The sequence below is a fragment of the Hyperoodon ampullatus genome, assembly GCF_949752795.1.
Source record: "Hyperoodon ampullatus genome assembly, chromosome: 8".
Taxonomy (NCBI): Eukaryota; Metazoa; Chordata; class Mammalia; order Artiodactyla; family Ziphiidae; genus Hyperoodon; species Hyperoodon ampullatus.
The window spans coordinates 38848080-38872827 of NC_136921.1; the positions used below are offsets into that span (position 1 = coordinate 38848080).

The 24748-nt window shown below is 41.5% G+C and overlaps 1 protein-coding gene across 2 annotated transcripts in view; it reads left to right on the forward strand.

Moving 5' to 3' along the window:
- Positions 1–24748, forward strand: part of RFTN2 (raftlin family member 2) — a gene marked incomplete at both ends in the record, with an annotated part of 66307 nt that overhangs the window by 35778 nt on the left and 5781 nt on the right. For both annotated transcript variants that reach the window (XM_079709977.1, XM_079709976.1), the window contains one exon: positions 18045–18123. In XM_079709977.1, coding sequence (XP_079566103.1) covers positions 18045–18123 — 79 coding nt within the window. The remainder of the gene's footprint in view (positions 1–18044; positions 18124–24748) is intronic.

Sequence of the window (24748 nt, forward strand, 5' to 3'; positions counted from 1 at the left end):
GATTGGGCCGATATGAATCTGCAAACAGAAAATACAGCCCCTTCTGTAGGACCCTTTGTCCTGCTCTTCTGCACTGCCTGTGTGAAACTGCCTTCAGGCCAGCACACAGCTGGGGTTAGGGATGCAGTGAGGCCCAGAGCCTGGGATGGAGGGGTGTAGGTGCTTCTGCTTCCATTCCTCCCCTCCAGTGTGGGGGGTTAGCTTTCCCCTGAAGCATGGACTTGTCAGCTATTTCCACTAAAATAAGTACCTACATTAGAACCAAAATGCCAACACTTCACAAATACCAGCTTTTTCTTTTCTCCTTTTCCTGGGAAAGGAAAAGATTGAGTTGTTATTTTTTGTTTGTTTGTCTGGAAAGAGAGAGAGACCAATTAAGCCCTCTGTATAAAGTGCTTTGCTATGTCTTGGACTCAGAAACGTTCCCTCTGCCCTGTTTGGCATCCAGAAAATGACTGACTGCCAAGGCTGCCCTGCCTGGCTGGTACTACCTGCAGAGGACAGTATAGTAGAGGACAGTATAGTAGAGGACAATAAAGGGCCTTCCCTTTAAGCAGAGTCGACCACGGTTTAACATTGATTGTCACGTATAGCTAAGGGAAGCAGCTCCCGTTTCCTCAGTCTCATCCACCCTTTAGTTTAGCAACTTTACCCCTGGCCAGTAACCCTACCTCCCCACAGACTTTAAAAACATTTGATTGACATGGCTCTATAATAAAGCCACACCTTCTTCAGATGGAGAGAGGGATAAAAGTGCTTACAGAGTAAAGACACTCAAGTTTTAAAAGGAGGGGTTAGAAGTAAGCAAAGCAATTCATCTGCTTTTCTTCCCAGAGATTTATTGGTAACTGTTCTCAAACTGTGAGTGACGACTCTCTGAATTATTACCCAACTTTTAAAAATCTGTGACATACCTCTCAGATCACAGTACAGCAGTAATTCTCAAGATTTGGTCTTCAGAACAAGCAATATGAATACTCTGGAGTGCCTAGGAACATACACATGCCAGAGGCTCATCCCAACGGAACAGTCAGAAGCTTTGAGGGTAGGGTCCATGAATCTCCATTTTCACAAGCTTCAGAAGCTCATCAACATTTAAGGATCTTTGCAGGAGAGAGAGAAAGAAATTCCACTTCACTGCCACCTCTCATCTTCCATCTGCCAAGCCATTGGTCCATCCCACTCCCCACCCTCCCTCAGAATAACTTGTGTATTTGGCCTCACCTCTTTTTGGTTGTTCTCCTAGGTGTACATTTAAGGTTTCATTGGCCCATTATAGTTAACCCTTCCTAAAAGTGCTCTGAGTTCTGAACCTTTCATGTTCCTTTTTCCCCAATGAAAAATATATTTTTCATTCCTCCTTCCTATTCACTCAGGGCTTCTGTTCCCATGAGTCTAAATACTTCCTAAAGTGATGTGAATGACTCGCTAGGCACTAGATTAGACGGCAAGACTAGCAGGCTGGGTGCTGAGCCATAGAACACGGGCTGGCACTCCTTGAGCATCTCCTGCTTGGTTTGGGAATGAGAATAAGACTGAGACCAAAGGTGGGAAGGAAGAGGTCTCAAGTATACTGTGATGGGGAAGGGTGGTGGAGCCTGGAGCCATGCTTGGCTTGACCACCTTGTCCTGCGTGTCAAACTGCGTAAGGCCACAGGCTGGACCAAGTGATTAGGAGGCTCACTGGAGTGAAGAGTGGCTGTATGTTATCCTGGGAGCAGAGGTAGCACCTGCCTCACCACCATTCCCAGCTTCTTCAGTACCCCTGGTATCCACCAAGACACTGTGGAGGCAGAGTGGACCTTTCAGGCCCTCCTTGTGAAGGCTCATTTCATGTGCAATTAAAATAGCAAAGGGGGGCTTCCCTGGTGGCGCAGTGGTTGAGAGTCCTCCTGCCGATGCAGGGGACACGGGTTCATGCCCCGGTCTGGGAGGATCCCACATGCCGCGGAGCGGCTGGGCCCGTGAGCCATGGCCGCTGAGCCTGTGCGTCCGGAGCCTGTGCTCCGCAACGGGAGAAGCCACAACAGTGAGAGGCCCGCGTACCACAAAAAAAAAAAAAAAAAAGCAAAGGGGCAGGAATTCCTGGCAGTCCAGTGGTTAGGACTCAGCACTTTCACTGTGGTGGCCCAGGTTCAATCCCTGGTCAGGGAACTAAGGTCCCACAAACTGTACGGGGCACAGCCAAAAAAGAAAAAAAAAAATTAGCAAAGGGGCTACCAGGACCCTCCAAGGCCCTGCAGCTAGCAGCCTCGTCACCCAGCCTCACCCACCCGTGTCTGGCACAAGCCTCCACACAAGGCAGGGCCTTTTTATTCTTGTCCAAATATGCTGACCCTATGACAGTCACATGCTGGTCTTAGCTGCTTCAGTACACACAGGATAGTAGTCACCTTCAGCCAGGTCATCTTTTTTTTTTTTTTTTTTTTAACATGGAAAGTAAACATTTCTCATCATTTAATACCACTATATATAATAACTATAAAATAACCAATGATAAAAGGCTAATAAGTATTTTCCAGACTCTTTTCTAATCTAGAAGGTTGTGAATTCTTAAGAGTCAGCATCCAGAAGAACTCACCCTGATACTGTGAACTATGGAACATTTTTCTGGTAAACTGCAAGAGTTCTCTGGGTTTCTTCCTGCCAGGGGACCCCTCAGGGATGCAGGGCTATAGGGCAGGTACCACAATACTTTCCACCACCAACTTTTTCGTGCAGGTGATATCAGGTAAAAAGGAACACCAAGGGCAACTTCTGGTAAACCCTTTTTTGCACCATAGTCCTGTCCTGCGGAATTTGGGGTTTGAGACGTGGTTTTCTTCTCTTTTTCCTCTTCATCCATTTTGTCCCCTTGCTGCAGCTCCATGTCTTTATTTGTCTTATTTTTCCCTTTAATACACTCTTCAGATGGACTGATTCCTTCCTCAAAGTTATAATTTCTGTGAGTTCATGGACCACAACCAGCATTCTTTCATGAGCCAGGTCATCTTTAAATGTAAATAAAAATATTACGTGCAGTTCATCTTGGTCCAGGTGGGGGATATTGCCTGAAAGTTTTTAGTTTCTGAAACTAGAAGAATGGTCCAGGCTTTGAGCTAAGCAGATCTGATTTGAATTACACCTTCACCATTTACCAGTCATATGATTTTGGGAACCTCTTTGAGTCTCAATTTCCTCATCTGGAAAATGATACAATAATATCAACTTCACTGGATTATCTTGATGATTAAGCAAGATAATGCAGGGCCTGTGCATACTAGGCTAATAAATTAGAGCTATTATACAGGATTTAATCCTTTCACAGAACCAGAATCCCTAAGAAGTTGAAGCCAACTGTAAAAGCATGATGGCTTGGTCTGTGCTAAATCAGGATATTTCAGAAAATATCAGTACTGTAGTTCACTGTATACAAAATCAGCGCTGAGTATTACAAGCCAATAAAAGGGACAGAAATAAAGAATGACGCTATAAAGATACATGCTTACACGTTATGCTCATACCCAGAAAAACTAATGTTATCATCTTTCTTTTTGGGCCCACATGTCTTAAAACATAACTTAGAACTACTGCCAGTGAAAACTTTCTTCCTTAAATATTTTTGACTCATATACAGCAATAATGTCTTAAGTAATTTCAATTTTTTCTACTCTTCTATCACCTAAGCCATAACTTGAATGGTCTCTACGTAATGTATTTTCCTCTCATTTCTTTCCTTACGCAAATATTATCCTGTTAGATATAGAAAACAAACTTGTGGTTACCAAAGGGGAGGGGGAAAGAGGGAGGAACAAATTAGGCTTATGGGATTAACAGATACAAACTGCTACATTTAAAATAGATAAGCGGGCTTCCCTGGTGGCGCAGTGGTTGAGAGTCCGCCTGCCGATGCAGGGGACACGGGTTCGTGCCCCGGTCCGGGAAGATCCCACATGCCGCGGAGCGGCTGGGCCCGTGAGCCATGGCCGCTGAGCCTGCGCGTCCGGAGCCTGTGCTCCGCAACGGGAGAGGCCACAACAGTGAGAGGCCCGTGTACCGCAAAAATAAATACATAAACAAAACAAAATAAAATAAAATAGATAAGCAACAGGGATATACTGTATAGCACAGGAAATTATACCTGTTACCCGAAAACTGGGTTCGCCTCCTGGTAGGTGTCAAGCCAAAATATACAACCAAGCCAAGATCAGGAGAAGGAAGGATTTATTACTTGCAGCAAGTAAGGAGAACTTGGGGGATCTTTCCCAAAGCAGTGTTCCCCCGAACAGCAAAACTAGGGGAGTTTCAAGCTAAGGGTACATGTGTGTTCATGAAGGGGCTGGAGCAGAGGAAAATTCTGCATAGAATTGGGGGGAAGGTTAACCAGAGTCTAAGCTTTAGTTGATTGAAGTCACAAGAGTCAGAAAAGGTCAACATCATCATTCCTTAGGTTCTGACCAGGCTGAAGTCATAGCCTGTAGTTACCATACTCCACCTGGGTGGAGCCTTAGTTCCTGCAGAACTCAAAGATCTGTATCAGATTGTTATGGACATCCCTTGAGGAGGACCTAGGACTGTTTTGTTGCTGAATTCTTGTTTCATGAATGCTTTTCATTTGTTCCTGCATTCCTTTTTTCCCTTAAGATCATTATTTGCTGAGACCTGTTCAAGGGCAAGCATTTCGGCCAGGCTTAGATCACAAAATGGCCTCTCTTATGTCAAGAAAGTTGTGCCTGGTTCTCTTTTTCTGGGGACCCCCCACACCCTATCTGCTCACATACTCATTATTTTGTAATAACTATAATGGAATATAATCCACAAAAACACTAAATCACTGTCTGTACACCTGAAACTAACACAGTATTATAAAGCAACTAGACTTCAATAAAAACAAACAAATATATCCTGTTATCAGATTGCATAAAGTTGTTTTCCCAGAGTGTCCTTAGGTTAAGGTTGTTGGCTCCATTACCTTAGGCAAGATCATAGCACTGAGGTTTAAAGCTGTGTTACCATGGAAACATCAAGATGTGGTAATCTGATACCACTACCTTATTCAAGGGTTATTGTTATCAGCCCTGAAAACTTGCTAGAATCCCTTTTTAATCCTTATCACTATATAATGAATTATACAAATAGGCCCAATCCTTTTCAAAAAAATCAAGGTGAAAATTTACATTAAATTCTTCAGGGCAAATCTGGTAGAGGATCAAATTAGCTGAACAAGCAGATAATATTGCTGACCTTAAAATAATCTCCAGAAGAAAATGGAAGGAGAAGCCGAAGTTCCCTCTGTCTGGCCACCTCAGATCATCTACCCTCTCCCCAGTAATAATCTGGGGTGGGCAGGGAAGGGGAATGTGCATTTTAACAAGAATACAAGGTGATTCTGATGCACATGCAGAAATATGGAGTTATAAACTAACATTGAAAGAGAAAGCATTTTAGAACACAAGATAGAAGAAAAGTGTACACCTTCATTTATATCTCAGAAGACAGAATTTAAAGGTGGGGGCTTTTGGTACAATAAATCAAGTTATACTGTACAGAGAATATTAAAAAGTCTAGTCATAGGGCTTCCCTGGTGGCACAGTGGTTGAGAATCTGCCTGCCAATGCAGGGGACACGGGTTCGAGCCCTGGTCTGGGAAGATCCCACATGCCGCGGAGCAACTAGGCCCGTGAGCCACAACTACTGAGCCTGCGCGTCTGGAGCCTGTGCTCTGCAACAAGAGAGGCCGCGATAGTGAGAGGCCCGCGCACCGTGATGAAGAGTGGTCCCCGCTCGCCACAACTAGAGAAAGCCCTCGAACAGAAATGAAGGCCCAACACAGCCAAAAAAAAAAAAAAAAAAAAAAAAGTCTAGTCATAAAGGACAAAATGTGAATAACAAAAAGAGAAAATCCTCTGCTCACTGTGGTGTCAGGGGCCCCGCCCCCTCTTCCATTTTCTGCAGCCCCTGAAGGAAAAGGCTCCACAGCTCTGTGGTCACCACAGCTCAGAAGCACTAGAAGTCTTTGCAGTTATTTGAGACATTTAAGTGCACAAATAAGTTCCTCTAAGTCCCGAGTGGCAACCAAGGCAGGAATTGCTTATTTATATACAGTAGAAGGAGAGGCAAGGGTTTCACGTTTGGTCCATTTTCATGCCAGTCTCTTCCCTTTCTAATTTAACTTCTGTGGACACAGTATTATGTAATTCCATTGAGTTAAGCTTGTAGCAATCTTGCAGTGAGCAGCATTTTTATAAGGCCCACGTTTGTTAAGAAATAGTCAATTTGTCTATTACATATAGTTGTAGTTACCACACTTCTTCATCTGAACTTAAATTTCAACATTTTGTCAGGAGGAGGGGTTGGAAGGAGCTAAATTGTGGAAGTGACTTTTTTTGTCTTTACATGTGCACTGATATCGATAAACAAATGAAGGTTGGTTTATCAGATCCTGATAAGGCAAAGGAACTTCGTGACTAAGGACTAGCTTACAAAGGTGCAAGCTAAAATTTAATTTTATAATTCTACTTTTAAAAAGTAAAGTTTATTTCATATTTTTAAAATAAATTTATTTATTTATTTATTTTAAATTTTTGGCTGCATTGGGTCTTCGTTGCTACTTGTGGGCTTTCTCTAGTTGCAGCGAGCGGGGGCTACTCTTTGTTGCGGTGCGCGGGCTTCTCACTATCATGGCCTCTCTTGTTGCGGAGCACGGGCTCTAGGCGCATCGGCTTCAGTAGTTGTGGCTCACAGGCTCTAGAGCACAGGCTCAGTAGTTGGTGGCACACTGGCTTAGTTGCTCCACGGCATGTGGGATCTTCCCAGACCAGGGCTCGAACCCGTGTCCCCTGCAGTGGCAGGTGGACTCCTAACCACTGTGCCACCAGGGAAGCCCTATTTCATATTTTAAAAGCAGGATTTTACTCATTTATTTCTGAGTTGTGTTACCGAGCCAAGGGCTCATGTGCCCATGGTGCAGAAAGCCAAACTAACAGCGGATGTTTGCAGCAAAGTAAGGGTTTATTTGCAGGGTGCTAAGCAAGGAGAACATGCTCCAAAGACCCAAACTCCCCGATGGCTTTCAGGAAAGGGTTTTAAAGACAGTGTTAGGAGAGGGGGTTGTAGGGTGCATGATCAGCTCGTGGACCTTCTGATTGGTTGGTGGTGAGGTAACAGGGTGATGTTTTCGGAATCTCAACCTTCTGGTTCCAACCAGTCTGGGGTCTCCCTGCTTGTGGTCAGCATGTGGCCACCATCCTCCACCTGGGTGGGGGGGTCTTAATTTCTACAGAACAACTTAAAGTTATGCATCAGATATCCCTTCTGGAGAAACTAGGAGTCCTGTGCCTCTTGTCCTAATCTTTAACTGCCTGTGTCTGATCTTTAGAACTCAGGAAAGACCTAGAAAACTAAAGCCTTTTGTTCTACAAACAAGAAACAGGGGACACAGAGGGGCTTTTGTACCTGAGAAGGCCCCACAGGGTCGTGCTTGGTTTCAACCCCCCTTTTCTTTTTTTTTACAGATTTTATTTATTTATTTATTTGTTTGTTTTTTGGCTGCATTGGGTCTTCATTGCTAGGCACGGACTTTCTCTAGTTGGGGCCAGTGGGGGCTACTCTTTGTTGTGGTGTGCGGGCTTCTCATTGCGGTGGCTTCTCTTGTTGCAGAGCCGGGCTCTAGGTGCATGGGCTTCAGTAGTTGTGGCACATGGGCTTCAGTAGTTGTGGCTCGCGGGCTCTAGAGCGCAGGCTCAGTAGTTGTGGCGCACAGGCTTAGTTGCTCCGCGGCATGTGGGATCTTCCCGGACCAGGGCTCGAAGCTGTGTCCCCTGCATTGGCAGGAGGATTCTTAACCTCTGAGCCACCAGGGAAGCCCCCCCCCGCCCCTTTCCTTGATATGCCTCAATCCTGAGGGGAACAGGGTTGGGACAAGAAAACGAATAAAGTTTTGGGTAGAGAAATTAATCATAAACTCAGTAAGGGAACTCAGTTTTTTGTTTTGTTTTGTTTTTTGTTTCTTTGTTTTTTGCGGTACACGGGCCTCTCACTGCTGTGGTCTCTCCCGTTGCGGAGCACAGGCTCCAGACGCGCAGGCCCAGCGGCCATGGCTCACAGGCCCAGACGCTCCGCGGCATGTGGGATCTTCCCGGACCGGGGCACGAACCCGTGTTCCCTGCATCGGCAGGCGGACTCGCAACCACTGCACCACCAGGGAACTCAGTTTTAAACCATGGCAATTAATTAATGTATAAGATGATGCAAAACTAAACAGAAAATACAAATTAACCTAACAATTTTGTTTTCTCTAGTCTAATGGATTTTGAAGCCATAAATGGAATCTGTTTATAAGATTTTTATTTCACAAGTGACTAAGAATTGCAAATAAGCCACTCATTTGAAACCAACTCAGTTTGTATTCAAACCGATTCACATTCTTGCATTTTATTTTAAACAGAAAGTTCTTTCAGTTCAACTCAAATACTTATTGAGTGCCTAGTATGTATAAGGCAATATTTTACCCGCTCAAGGGGCAGACCCTGGCTTCCAGGAATTCATAATCTACTTGGAGAGACAATACAGTCACAAATAATGAATGTGGAACAGCGGTCTAGAGCATATATTCTCAATAGAGGTGACATTACCACAAGGGGGTGAAAACTGGTTATGGGGGAGGTGAAAAAAGCTTAGATATTACAAAGGTTTGTGGCCCTCCAAAAGGTCACAGTACATAGACAGATACATGGCATATCTTTGTTATTAAAATTTAATGGGGCAAGGGGAAAGAATTCGGGAGAAAATGTATAAAAAAGCCTCCTTGGGGAAGCAATAATGAAAAAAGAGTTGAGTGTAAGGCAGGTGAATATGGTAGAGGACTTTAGTGAAAGAGGAGAGGAGGTCTGTGGAGGCTGAGAAGCCTGAGGGGCAGCACCGTTAAGGAAGAATAGAGCTTCCAAAAGTAGTTTTAGAGAGAATATTTCTGGTGGCAGATAGGGCTAACCAGGAACAATAAATAGGTGTCGTCTCACACAGCAGCACTGGTCTGTGGGTAGTGGCTGCCTAAACACCATAAAAACAAGAATTCTAAAACCAGGATCAGCAGAAAAGAATGTGATCAGTTAAAGATGTCTGCTATGAGCACAGAAGGTGTAAAGTGGAAGTATGAATACCACAAAGTATTTCCTCTTTCTGGCAACCATAAGCACATAGCAGAGTCAGCAAAGTGCAGGATATATTCAAGGAAAAGTAGGTACAGGTGAATGAATTCCTAAAGACCTCTCCTAATTTAAAACTCATAGGTCTAACAAAAAAGAAACAGACTCACACAGATACAGAGAACTAGTGGATACCAGTAGGGAGAGGGGAGGGGGAGGGGGAGGGGGAGGGGGAGGAGCAAGATAGAGGTAGGGGATTAAGAGGTACAACTACGACGTATAAAATAAATAAGTTGCAAGGATATATTGTACAGGGCTTCCCTGGTGGCGCAGTGGTTGAGAGTCCGCCTGCTGATGCAGGGGACACGCGTTCGTGCCCTAGTCGGGGAAGATCCCACATGCCGCGGAGCGGCTGGGCCCGTGAGCCATGGCCGCTGGGCCTGCGCGTCCGGAGCCTGTGCTCCGCAATGGGAGAGGCCACAACTGTGAGGCCCGCGTACCGCAAAAAAAAAAAAACAACAAAAAAAAACAGGATATATTGTACAGCACAAGGAATATAGCCAAGTTATTTTATAATAACTATAAATGGAATATAGCCTTTAAAAATTGTGAATCACTATGTTGTACACCTGAAACTTATATAATATTGTACATCAACTATACCTCAATTTAAAAAAAAAAAAGAATTCAAGACAAATTTTACCAGAACAATAAATGTAAAAGGGGAGGGAGCATTTTTTTTTTTTAATTAATTTATTTATTTTTGCTGTGTTGGGTCTTAGTTTCTGTGCGAGGGCTTTCTCTAGTTGTGGCAAGCGGGGACCACTCTCCATCGTGGTGCACGGGCCTCTCACTATCGCGGCCTCTCTTGTTGCAGAGCACAGGCTCCAGACGTGCAGGCTCAGTAGTTGTGGCTCACGGGCCTAGTTGCTCCGTGGCATGTGGGATCCTCCCAGACCAGGGCTCGAACCTGTGTCCCCTGCATTAGCAGGCAGACTCTCAACCACTGCGCCACCAGGGAAGCCCCAGGAGGGACCATTTTTATCATGTATAAATCCACATTCTCCTACATATCAGCATTATATATACTCTTAAAACAATTTTGTTAATAAAACACACATATAGTAAGTGCATAAAGCACAAATGTGCATAATTATAATTATACAAACACTTGTGTAATTACTACTGGGCAAGACAGAGAATATTGCTGGCACCCTAGAATTACCCCATGTGTTTCCCTATCACACCCACTCCCTTCACACAGAGGCAATATTACCCCAACTTTTAAGATAATCACTTCCTTATTTTGCCTAATAGTCTTACCACTCACCTTCGTATCCCTAAATAGTACGATTTAGTTTTGCCTGTTTTGAGTTTTAAAAAATAGAATTATAAATATTTTTTCACTTGTTGCTTCTTTCACTTAACATTGTAAGATTACAAACAACTATGTATAAAATAAATAAGCTATAGCCATTATTTTGTAGTAACTTTAAATGGAGTACAACCTATAAGAATATTGAATTGCTATGTTGTACACCTGAAACTAATATAATATTGTCATATAATCAACTATACTTCAATAAATAAAATAATAAAATTTTAAAAATTAAATTAGAAAAAAAAAGCATTGTAAGATTTATCCATGTTGTGTGTAGGTATGAGTTTCTCAAGGGTGTAGACTAGGCAGTGGAATTGCTGGCTCACAGGGCACTTCTTTAGCTTTATTAGATATAAATGCCAGACTCTCTCCAAGTTGAATATTGCAGCTTACTCTCCCACCAGCAGGATGTGAAAATTCCCATTGCTCCAACAAAAAAATTGGTCATACTTTTATATTTTGTCATTCTGGTAACTGTATATATAGTATGATCTCAGGGTGGTTTCAGTTTGTATTTACCAAATTGCTACTAAAATTGAGCACATTTTCACATGTCTATTGACCACTGAGACTTTTCTTTTGTCAAGTACCTGTTTAAATCTTTTGCCCACATTTGAAATTGTACTTATAGGAGTTTTTAAATAGATGTTGGATGAGACTTAATTTATTTGCTACGTGTGTTGCCATGATCTCTCTGATTCTGTGGCTTGTCTTTTTACTCTCTTTATGATGTCTTTCGATTAGCAGAAGTTTTTAATTTTAAAATATGCAAATATATCAATTTTTACCCTTTTTGGTGTATTGTTTAAGAAATCTCTCCCTTCACTGAAGCAATGGGGGGAGGCAAGGAGTGAATTGTTTTTAAATTTGGGCATAACATGGGACATTTTAATTTTTTTAATTAACATAAAATTCTGTAAGCTAGAGTTATTATTATAGGCTGATGTGCCTGAGTAATACGTTTTGTGAGGAGGAGAAGGAAGAGCAAAATCTTAAAAGATTCATACTGAGTGTCAATGAGCTTCGCAGAGGTAAAAAGACCTAGGAAGCCTTTTGTCTCTCCTGCAAGCTTTGCTCACTTGCTATGATTTTTTTTTTAAAGCATGTCCTCTGGCATCAGTACATTACCACAGAAACCAAATGCCCATTAATTCATAACGTCTTTGATTCTTCAAATATCTACTGAGCACTACTTTTTTTAACATCTTTATTGGAGTATAATTGCTTTACAATGGGGTGTTAGTTTCTGCTTCATAGCAAAGTGAATCAGCTATACATATACATATGTCCCCAAATCTACTCACTCTTGCGTCTTCCTCCCTCCTACCCTCCCTATCCCACCCCTCTAGGTGGTCACAAAGCACCAAGCTGATCTCCCTGTGCTATGTGGCTGCTTCCCACTAGCTATCGATTTTACATTTGGTAGTGTATATATGTCCATGCCACTCTCTCACTTCATTCCAGCTTACCCTTCCCCCTCCCTGTATCCTCAAGTCCATTCTCTATGTCTGTGTCTTTATTCCTGTCCTGCCCCTAGGTTCTTCAGAACCATTTTTTTTTTCAGATTCCATATATATGTGTTAGCATGCGTATTTGTTTTTCTCTTTCTGACTTACTTCACTCTGTATGACAGTCTCTAGGTCCATCCACCTCACTACAAATAACTCAATTTCTTTTCTTTTCATGGCTGAGTAATATTCCATTGTATATATGTGCCACGTCTTCTTTATCCATTCATCTATCGATGGACACTTAGGTTGCTTCCATGTCCTGGCTATTGTAAATAGTGCTGCATTGAACATTGTGGTACATAACTCTTTTTGAATTATGGTTTTCTCAGGGTATATGCCCAGTAGTGGGATTGCTGGGTCGTACGGTAGTTCTATTTTTAGTTTTTTAAGGAACCTCCATACTGTTCTCCATAGTGGCTGTATCAATTTACATTCCCACCAACAGGAGCACTATTTTAAAAAGGGTTTTCTGCTAATTAACGTGGAAGATGCAGAGATAAGGAGACTAGCTTTTCAGGGAGCTTAGACCTAGTAGGAAGGAAACATGTGTACAAGTGACCACTTGATAAATCCCTGTGAAAGGGATTAAGCTCCGTAAGAGGGATCCATGGGACCCCCGAAAAGGGTGTGTGGCTCTTCAGTTGAGGAATCACTGAAGGCTTTCAGGACACAGTTGAAATCAATCTCAAAAGATGGGCAGGCTGGGAAGAGGAGTGGTGGTGGCATGGGCATTCCAGGTATGAGAATGCCACAAGCAGAAACTCAGCCATGAGCAACTGAGTCGAGGGGGCAATGCCCACAGGCCAATCAAACATGACCTTGGTTTTTATATGTGGAAGAATGTAGAAAAACTCTCTCCCACCTACCCATAAATTCTAAGTCTGCAGCTCTGTTTCAAAGATGCTTGAAATTGTAAGCAAATATTGGACCAAGCAGAAGTTCAACTTGTCCTCATAACTTCCTGCAAAAATAATTTTTTAATTTAAATATCACTAATGATATCATCAAACCATGACAGAACTGCTTTTTAGTTTTGTTTTTGTTGCTTGTTTGTTTTTATAAGTAGTACTTATTCACTCTTGTGCAAAACTGAATTCATGGGGACAATTTTTTTTTTTTTGCGGTACACGGGCCTCTCACTGTTGTGGCCTTTCCCGTTGCGGAGCACAGGCTCCGGACGCGCAGGCTCAGCGGCCATGGCTCACCGGCCCAGCCGCTCCGCGGCACGTGGGATCTTCCCGGACCAGGGCACGAACCCGTGTCCCCTGCATCAGCAGGCGGACTCTCAACCACTGCGCCACCAGGGAAACCCCATGGGGACAATTTTTTAAGGCAAAGCTTGCAGTGATTCATTTTTTATGTGGCACTTAAATGCCACAGATCATGAACTTGCTCCTTTCTCTCCTTCCTTTCATCATACTAACACCAGGACCTGTATGTTCTGTTTAAATAGTCTAATTGGCCCAGGAAAAAATGAACCCTTGTTTTTATTTCCTCTTTTATTGTCCATTACAACTCCTGAACAACATTATAAGCTGAAATGATAACTTGGGGAGATGCTAACATATAAATCTGGACTTCTGCAAAATAGTCTACATTTATTCATTCATTATAAAGTTGTCCAGTCAGAATGGAATTAAACCAGGCCACTCCTCTCTGTAGTCAGGGCTTCCCTGAGTTCATTCTACACTTGCTGTAGAGACGGTGTGGTATTGTGGAAAGGGGGAAACTAGAGACAATTCATGACAAAACTCTGGGTTTCAATTTCTTTACTCATAAAATGGGGAAAATAATATCTTCTCTGCCCACCTGAAAGGATTGTCATAAGAAACAAATACGCTAATTCACATGGAAAATAGTACACCGAAAGCATTGCACAAATCGAAGGTACTTTTCTTAGTTTAGTCCATGAGATCTTCTGTTAGTGGGAAGCCAGGCTTTTTCTCGATTGTCTGTTGATGCCATATCAAACCCCTCTCCCTTAAAAACACCCAAGTAGAGAGTCTTCTTTTTGTTTTCTTATGAAATGAGTAGAAGAAGGCAGGAAAGGGAGAAGGAAACATTTACTGAGCATCTGCTATGCTCCAGGGTCTGTGCAAAGAACTTTACATTCACCACCTCACTGGTATTATTAGGACCATCTGTGTTTTACAGAAGAGAAACAGGAGGCTCAGAAAGATAGGGTGACTACATCAGCGTCACATAGCTAGCAAGCAACAGAGCTGGGATGCAAACCCAGGGTCAATCTGACTCTAAAGCCATTGATACTATTTCTCACACACTCCACTGCTTCTCTGATAAATACATCACAGAGAAATGATGTGTCCAAATATTTTGTAGTATACAGTTGTAGAGTCGGTTGAACGCATTTCTCCCCTCTCTGTGGCCTGGCTGCTCTGCTTGTGCTGTTAATACAGTCCCTGGCTTGCTCCCCCTAGATCCCACACTCACGTCTGCCTGAATTGAAAGATGAGCTTATGGGACTCCCCTGGCGGTCCAATGGCTAAGACTCCACACTCCAAATGCAGGGGGCCCGGGTTCGATCCCTGGTCAGGGAACTAGATCCCACATGCCACAACTAAGAGCCCTCGTGCCACAACTAAAGATCCTGTGTGCCACAACTAAGACCCGATGCAGCCAAATAAATTAAAAAATTAAAATTAAAAAACAAACAAACAGGGCTTCCCTGGTGGCGCAGTGGTTGAGAGCCTGCCTGCCGATGCAGGGGACACGGGTTCGTGCCCCGGTTTGGGAAGATCCCACATGCCACGGAGTGGCTGGGCCCGTGAGCCATGGCCGCTGGGCCTGCGCGTCCGGAGCCTGTGCTCCACAACGGGAGAGGCCACAACAGTGAGAGGCCCGCGTAACGCAAAAAACCAAACAAACAAAGGTTCTTAACTGCCTCTCAGGAAGGTACTAAGTTACTCAGTTAACTAACAGCACTTTTTGGATAAAAATTTCTGTAGGGAATAGGAGATGTAGGCCCTGTCCTCTTAGAGCTTCCAGGAGAGAATCTGAAGTTCTCTCTGGTCCTGTAATGACTTCACCAGTCAAATCCTTTCAGAAACCCGTGCTACAGGGGAAATATCCTTTCCAAGCTCAGTAAATAGAGTTACTTCAGGAGCTACTGGAGACTGTGAGGGACTCACTTGTCCTGTCAAACAGTTGTCCCTCTGTAAGTCTTCAGACCTCTTTCCCTTTCTACCATGATTAGATGCTCCAAACCAAAAGGCATTCCACATCTCACAGATGTTCTGAAAATAGCAGGACATATTTTAAATCAGAATGTCCTTTAGAAAACCAGGGACAGAGAGGTCTCAGACATATTTCAAATTGAGTCTGGCTCTAAGGACCTCCCAAGAGATGGGAAGATGCTAACCTTCCAAAGTCTTATCTGGGCATCCAGAGACTGTCCTAAGATACTCAGCCTTTGAGAAACTGTCTCCACACTTACTGTTTTACCCCATTCATAAAGGTTGAGAAGCCTGCTGTCGGCCAAACATCACACCCTAGTGCATTCAGACTTGCCCCATCCTATAATTCTCCCTGGGGAGAATTCACTCCAGGGTCAACCCCAGTCTCTACCCTGACATTCTCCTGCTGCCTATTCAAGAAGAATAATTCTACCCTGATCCCTCCTTCTCATCTTTGAATAGTTCTAGGCCTGGTTCCCTCACGTGATTCTCTACCTGGGTCACACACCTTGAACATTAGCCAGAAACCTCTTCTCTATTCTTGTGTCCCCTTTCCCTTGACTATTTTCTCTGGAAGATATTCTTGATTCTGAGATATTTTCCTCCCACTTAACCCACCCCATATTTCATTAAACGAATGGAGGAACTGGAGGGAAATCCCATGTGCTGTGCTCTTTCCAGTGACAGGCACAGTGGAGGCTCTTCATACACACTGACTTATTTAACCATCACAAAGGCCCTGTTAGGAAATGTAAGAGAATTTTAAAACTTTGCCAAAGTTACCATCTATGAGGTGGTATTGTCGGCTATTGTAGTGTCAACTGGGAAAAAAAACCCAACACGACATGAGAGCTGTGAGTTTCAGTTTTATTTGGGGACTTACTAAGGACTCTAGCCCAGGATACAGTCTCTTAAAGAGCTCTGAGGAACTGCTCCCAAGAGGTGAGGCGGGCAGGTCAGTATATATTTGTGGTTTTGGAGAAGGGTCACGTGCAATCAGGCACACATTTGGTAGAAGGTTAGTCATGAGGAACAGGTATCTCAGTCAGTGACGTTAGATCTTTTCTAAGTATGGGAAGATGTAAGAATCCAGGGTCATAAAAAAATTTCTCCTGAAATATTTCTAGCTATGTAAGGGCTTGTTTTCCCAGAGTACCGAGTGCCTCATCCTGATCTTCACCTGAATTCCTTTCACGGTGAATTGTAGGTCAGTGGCTGCAGTGGCTACTGACTTGATTCTTGTAGAACTGGGCGGTGGGCAACATTCTTTGTTTTACAGTAGAGTTGAGACTTGAAACCAGGACCCATCTGGTTCCAAAGCCACTGCCCTTTCGAGTATCCTCCCAGCCTCCCAAGTAAACCAGCCTGTTCTATACACGGCTAGTCCCTACCTGTGTCATAACTGATGTCTCCTGATGATTCAAGTTGTTCCCAAAAGTTAGGATATATTTCATAACAAGTCTTTTCTTCTAATCAAAGATTGAGTCAAATTAAAATAAGATTAGACTAGAAGCAGTCTTTTAAAAATAAAGATAAAAAGGAAGCAGTCTCTCATTACCACTTTGTGGGAAGATTTGCAGTTTCTCAAAATTCAATAGTATCAGTAAGTTTGGGATTTTCAAATGGTGTGGGGTTGACCACTAGGGCCAGAGTTTCAATGTTGCATTTGTTTTCCAGAAAAGGAGCTCAGCATAAAATGCAGCTAATAGTGGGGTTTTGTTTGGGTTTTTTGCATAATAAAAGTCGTAACTGAGCAACATTAACTACAGACACTCCTCCCCATAAATCCATGGAGACTCTGTAAAAAGCATTTCAGAGAAATCCAAACCCCAAGTAGTCTTTGGCAAGGGGTAATTTGCCATGATGGTAGTTAAATAAGGAGAATATTGAGTAGCTGACTACAAAGAAGCATCTGAAAATGAAAATAGCTGTGGCTGAAGTCCCTCAATAGAAAGTGTATATAAAATTTCTCACACGTGGCAGCCCAAACTGGTCTCTGCTTTTTATGAGACAAATTTGACAGTGCATACCAAGGAGCTTAAATCATACCCTTTTGGCCTAATAATCCCACTCCTGAGAATCTATCTCAAGGAAATAAGTCATAAAGAATAAGGAAGACTGTACATATTTCTATAGCAGCATTATTTATAATTAACAGAAAACTGGAAACAGCCTAATTTTATAATAATAAAGGAAAGGCTTAGTACATTTTGGTATCTTAATTCTTTGGGATATCATGCAGCTATTAAAAATATCATCCTACTGTACAAACAAGAAAAAGGATAAGCATAGAATACAGAATGCAAATACGCAGAAGTTATAGATATGCAGAAATACACATGTTGATAAAGAGTAGGAGGTGACACAAAGAGATGAAACTAAGTATGTTAGCACAGTGAGATGACAAGTTTTAAACATTAAAATTTTCTTTTGTGGGCTTCCCTGGTGGCGCAGTGGTTGGGAGTCCGCCTGCCGATTCATGCCCCGGTCCGGGAAGATCCCACATGCCGCGGAGTGGCTGGGCCCATGAGCCATGGCTGCTGAGCCTGCGCGTCCGGAGCCTGTGCTCTGCAACAGGAGAGGCCACAACAGTGAGAGGCCCACGTACCGCAAAAAAAAAAAAAAAAAAAAATTTCTTTTGTAACGACCATATTTAGTTTTGAGGGACTTTTTTTCCCCTGTTTTATCTGCTGCAACTTATATAGAATCATGTTTCCTAATTATTGTTGGATCAGAAGATTATTCTACAAAGGACACATGGGGAACATGCTAGCCAAGTGTGAAATATAGAGAATTACTAATTTACAAATACTAATGCTATTGTTTTAATTTGCAGTGAAGGGAATTTGGCTACAAAGCAGGTTGTGTTCCTTCAGAGACCAGTTATGTGGAATTCAGCCACTCAAACACCGGAAGTGAGTAAAATTGATGCTTTATGATCTAAATGTTACACTGAAGCATTTAATCCTTAAACTCTCTTTGTAATTCTAAATGGTGAACAGATGAGGAAGTGCGGAGTTGATAAGGAAACAGTCTTCTGAACCAGCATATAACAAGGGAAATGTGCCAGCAAACAGGCATGTGAGACAGTTCTGAAGGGGATCAGAATATTACTCTAAAATATGCCACTTGGGCATAAGGATTACTATTTTGAGCTAAAGGCAATTAAAAAACAGCAGACACAGGAGGACCTCTCTACCCTCTCCCTTTCTGACAAAAGCAGAGCATAAATTTCCCTTTTAAAAGGTGACAGAAATTTCCATTTGTAAAGTTGCCTCCCTCTCCTGTACCAGAGATGACTCACCACTGTGAAGGACACAGACTGTAGTCCCCACAAACAAAACTTACTAAAGCCTTCTTTTCCATCAGTTTCCCCAAATACTTGCCTTCCCGCAGTCTACTGCCCCTAGAAGCCCAAACCCCTTTTCCTTTGTCTAGTCACTTCACCACAGTTTATCACCCCTTGTAAAATGATATATAATCTCCCGGTCTAACTGCCTGTTTGGGTTTTCACTTCTCTGTGCAGCCCCCATGTGCATCCAAAATAAACCTTTTCTCCTATTAATCTTTTTTTTTAGTTTAATTTGCTGGTCTGAGAGACTGAACATAATATGATAGAGGAAAAGTTTTTTCCTCTCCACAGTTATAAGCCTTATAAGTGAATGTGCGTGATACCTGTGTGATCTTGTCTATCTTGACTTCTGACAGCACTTTTGTATTGTCTCCTCAAGGTCACACTTTTTCAGCCCTTTGCTGAAGGGCTATGCTGAGCCTCAAGTCACCTTATCCTTAATAGACCCCTACTAGATGCACACCTAGAATAGTATCATTGAATGAAGCAATCTGTGCATTAATTACTTAAAGCATAACCTTCAAAACGGGAAGTTTGCAAATAGACCAGAAAATTATTTGAAGTGATTCTTTTTCTGTATATCAAGAAAATATTGTTTTAGAAAACTTTAAAGTTTTCTAAACTAGCAAAGCTAGACTGACAGTGTATGTAATGCAGCCATGCTACGTTGTCTCACATTAATTTTGGAAAGACTCTAGCTGGCTCCATAGGTAAGCAGGTAGAGAGGTGGAAAGGTGGATAGGATATTCCTCCCATGGGAGGAAAGCAGAGTGATCAAGTACACAGATTTTAGAAAGACTGAATTAGAGCCCACAGGTGAGCAGGGCCTCCCAACCAGGGTGAGAGTGGCTCAAGTTCACAAGTTCATTAAGAAATATTCGGTTAAGAAGAAGCAAGGTGGATCTATGTAAAGAATGGCCAGAAGAGGTTTTCATTCTTCTTTCTCCTTCCTCAAAGCAACTTCTCACCATGCTACAGCCTTTTCTTTCCTTTTCCTTTTTCTTTCTTTCTTTTTTTTTTTTAAACATTCTGCAAACAGCCATCATTTTTGAGAAAGATCAACAGAATTCACAGCCTCATGGGATTTTGACTAACTGAGGGCCCTGGAATGGGTGTTTGTGAAGATATAAGACCCCAATTCAGCTGCTTCATGGTCTCCTTTCTTAGGGTTAGATATCAGTTCTCTGTTTCCCTGAAAATAACTGAGCTCTTTTTGTTTAACTTTAAATAGCATTCAGTAGTCTAGTGGTAGCTTTTCTTTGGGTAATCTTTATATTTATATCCATTGTAATATAAAATTTCTGGCTCATTTATGTAATAGTAAGGAAGTACATAAATGGTCAGTTTTCATCAATGAGAAGCCCAGGAGTAATATATTTTATAGCTTAGAATTCTACTTCTAAATGGATTTACTCTTTCTTCCTTTGATAAATTTTTAATTTTCCTAGCAGGAAATCTCAGGATATTGAGATTATTTCAGGGCAGAACATGTAGGTGGTTCAGTCTGGAGCTGAAGTATGTAATAGCTATAATAGAAAACCAATTTGTAAATTCTTTTAATTCTCTTTAGTGGAAATAATTTGTTATTTTATCTTGAGAAGGTAGTAGACTATCAGTATCGCCATAGAGTTAATTTAGCTATCTCATATATATTTTGTGAAAGTTATACATTTATAACATGCCTTGAAAACAATTTTTATGCAGTTGTAGGTCTGTAATGGGACTATTCTTTGCTTGTACCTTGAAATCAGTTGTTGTTTGGGGGGGGCTGATAAGGGGATTGCTTCATTTATAAAAGTTTTCAAAGAATTATTTCAAAGGTGTTTAGTTCTTTTTTATTTATTTATTTATTTATTTATTTATTTATTTATTTATTTGGCTGAACCAGCTCTTATGCAGCAGGTGGGCTCCTTAGTTGCTCCTTAGTTGAACTCTTAGTTGCGGCATGCATGCGGGATCCAGTTCCCTGACCAGGGATCGAACCCGGGCCCCCTGCACTGGGAGCGTGGAGTCTTATCCACTGCACCACCAGGGAAGTCCCTAGTTCTTTTTTTTAAAAATAAATTTCTTTATTTTATTTTTGGTTGCGTTGGGTCTTTGCTGCACACAGGCTTTTCTCTGGTTGTGGTGAGTGGGGGCTTCTCTTGTTGCAGAGTACAGGCTCTAGGCACGCGGGTTTCAGTAGTTGTGGCTTATGGGCTCTAGAGCGCAGGCTCAGTAGTTGTGGTGCACGGGCTTAGTTGCTCTGCAGAATGTGGGATCTTCCTGGGCCAGGGATCGAACCTGTGTCCCCTGCATTGGCAGGCAGATGCCTAACCACTGTGCCACCAGGAAAGCCCAAAGGTGTTTAGTTCTAAAAACCACTTGGTGGAAATTTGAGACAATTATAAACATTGCCTTAGGATCGTTAATGAGTTTTCAGTAAAATGATAAATTTCATGGGCTGGTAGAAACTGATCTAGGGTTTAACCCTTGAAAAGAAAGTTCTCTCTTTTACTGAGATTAATGTCAAGATATATATAAGACTTTTTGTATTCAGTTGCACTCAACATAGAACAGTACTTTTATGTTAAGCAAAGCCATTTCATGCCTCTGTATAGGGGAGGGAATTGATAATCACATGATGAAGAAAGCATATTGTTGGAATTTTTTCTTCTGCAGTTATAAAGACCTTTATGTTTGGAATTTGTTTATCATCCAAAAATATGTTTTTACACAATATTCTAGATAGCTTGAGAAATTTTTTAAATATGGAAAATATCAATTCAAAATATTTATACTTCCAATTACTGCCTCAATTTTCTTTAAGCTATTGAAAGATAGTTTGTTTTAGGAAAATTAGAAAAATTTTAGAAAAAAATTAATAGGAGAAAATCTTCTGAACTGGAGCTAAGCAAAGAGTTCTTAGACATGACACCAAAAGCATAATTCATTTTAAAAAATTGATAAATTAGACCTTATCAAAATTTAAAACTTTTTGCTCTGTGAATAACACTAAGAAAATAACAGAAAAGCCACAGACTGGGAGGAAAAAATAACTTTGTAAATCACATATATGACAAAGGACTTGTTTCCAGAAGGTATCAAGAACTCTCAAAACTTAAAAAATAAATAAACAACGCAGGTAAAATTTAGTTAAAAGTCTTGGACATCTAACCAATGAGGATATGTAGATAAGAAATAAGCACATAAAAAGACATTTAAATCATTAGTCATTAAGGGAAATGCAAATGAAAACCATGATGAGACACTACCATGCATCTACTAGAATGACTAAGATTAAAAAATATTGACAATACTAAGAACTAGCAAGGATGAGGATCAATCAGAACTATCAAACGCTGCTGGTGGGAATGCAAAATGGCGCACCCTCTCTGGAAAACAGTTTGGCAGCTTCTTATGGGGTTAAACATACACTTACATATGACCTAGCAATCCCACTCTTGGGCATTTACCCTAGAGAAATAAAAACTTTTGTTCACACAAAAAGCTACACATAAATGTTTATATGCTCTATTCATAATCTCCAAAAACTGGAAAAAATCCAAATGTCCTCAGCAGGTGTTGGATAAACGGCTGTGGTACTTCCATACAATGAAATACTACTCAGAAATAAAAACAAATGCACTCTTGATATGCACAATGGCGTGGATTAATCTCAAAAAGCATGCTGATTAAAAGAAGCCAGTCTCAGGGAGTTCCCTGGTGGTCCAGTGGTTAGGTCTTGGCACTTTCACTGCCGGAGCCTGGGTTCAATCTCTGGTCAGGGAGCTAAAATTCTGCAAGCTGCACAGCACGGTGCAGCCAAAAAAAAAAAAAAAAAAAAAAAGCCAGTCTCAAAAGGTTATAGACTATACTATTCTATTTTTTTTTTAATTTTTAAAATTTATTTATTTATTTATGGCTGCATTGTGTCTTTGTTGCTGCATGCGGGCTTTCTGTAGTTGCGGCGAGTGGGGGCTACTCTTCATTGTGGTGCGTGGGCTTCTCATTGCTGTGGTTTCTCTTATTGCAGAGCATGGGCTCTAGGAGCTTGGGCTTCAGTAGTTGCAGCACTTGAGCCCTAGAGCGCCCAGACTTCAGTAGTTGCGGTGTGTGGGCTCAGTAGTTGTGGCTTACGGGCTCTGGAGAACAGGCTTATTAGTTGTGGCGCATGAGATTAGTTGCTCCGAGGCATGTGGGATCTTCCCAAACCAGGGGTCGAATCCGTGTCCCCTGTATTGGCAGGCAGACTCTCAACCACTGCACCACTAGGGAAGTCCCTGTGCTATTCTATTTATATGACATCCTCAAAAAGGCAGAACTGTACTGTGGATAACAGATCATGGGTTGCCAGGGATTTGGGGTTTGGGGAAGGGTGTGATAAAGGGATAGCATGGGGGGTTTTGAGAGGGATAATAGAACTGTTCTGTGTCCTGATTGTGATTTGTACACAAATTTATACACATGTATTAAAATTCATAGAACTTTACACTTTTACGTATTTACTTTTAAATTTAAATTTAAAAGATTGTATGCTTTATAATTTTAATTTTTTTAATTTAAAAATAAAATAAAAATGTTATGAAGGATTGTATGCTTTATAAATCACATAGGCTATATTTTTTATACCTTTGTCCTTCAGTAAAAACTCTCCTTGGATAATGGAATTTTTATGAAGTATAATGAGATTGTTAACCTCCCTTTCCTCTACATGAGGCTCTGTAGTATAAATAAAGTAAGGTTCTTTTTATCTTACTCTTCCTTTTATCTATTTAAAAATTTTTTTCTTTATTTTGGGGGGAGGGCTCTAGATAGACTCAAGGAAGTGATAGCTATGCTAAGCAAGATAAGAGACTCTGACCAGGATTTTACCTCCATCTATTAAATGTTCTCAATTTTTCTTCCAAGATCTTCTTTCTTAAGTTTTCTGTTTCTTTGAAGACTCAAGTAAAAAACTCATCAGATTTTTCTATTACCTAAAAATCTTTATTTCAGTTAAATTCTTCAGCCCATTTCCCTTTGATAATTATTTATAAGAAACAACAGTTCATTTAAAAGTATTTAGTTTCCACTGACTCAGAGTAGGGTTTCCATCCAGTGGTGTTCTTAGGGGTAGACAACAAACCATGAAAGGGATTCCAGGGGATTGGTGTGTGTGTGTGTGTGTGTGTGTGTGTGTGTGTGTGTGTGTGTACAAACAGCTTCTGCCAGGCTCTCCAAGCCTCCGTGTCCTCATCTGTAGAATGGACAATGTTAGTACCTACCACAGGGTTGGGAGGAGGATTCAGTTAGAAAACATATAGGGGGCTGGGCACAGCACCTGGTCACATGGAATGTTGCTTTTGTTTACATAGGAATGTTTTTCTTTCAATACTAGATGATTAAATACTAACTCTATGGAGAAACTGAAGAAAAAATCCAGAAACTCCTAATGACCCTCCATTTTCTCCAGCTAAAAATTACCTTCAGCTAATATGTAGGAATGTAGTGCATTGATGCTTTTTGACGTTCAAAAAAACACACATGAACATATATATATATGTTAATATTTATATATATATATAAAGCAAATATGGCAAAATATTAACAAGTTTTGAACTAGGTAGTAGGTTCATTGTAGTATCCTTTAAACTTTCTGTATATTTGAAATTTTTCATAATTGGAAAGTTGGGAAAAATTAAGCTAAAAAGCATTAGTTGCCAAAAATTTTTTTCTGTTAGTTATTAAGTGGTAACTAATTAGTTACTAAGATGCTATGCCAAAAAGACCAATTAGAATGATTTAAATACAACAGAAGGGTCTCTCTCATAATTATCTAAAGATGCGCAGGCAATCCAAGGTGGGCAAAGCTCTGCCTCATGACTGGTCAGCTCTGCCACCCTCAACATTTGGCTTCTGCCTCTGGAGCCAGGACTGCTTCTTCACTCATTGCTGTGTCCAACCAGCAAGAAGTAGGAAATTCCAGGCATGCTTCTAAGGCACTGACCCCCAAGTCACAGACATATTTCTTCTCACATCCCATTGGCCTGAACTTTATGTCACCACAAGCATCTGCGAGGGAGGCTGGGAAATGTAATTGGGGCAACCATTGCTGGTACCGTAGTGAAATACTACATGCCTAGCTAAAAATTGCAAGGCATTGGTGGTGAGGTGGGTGCAGAGTTCTGTTATTAAAAGAAAGATAGAGGGCTTCCCTGGTAGCGCAG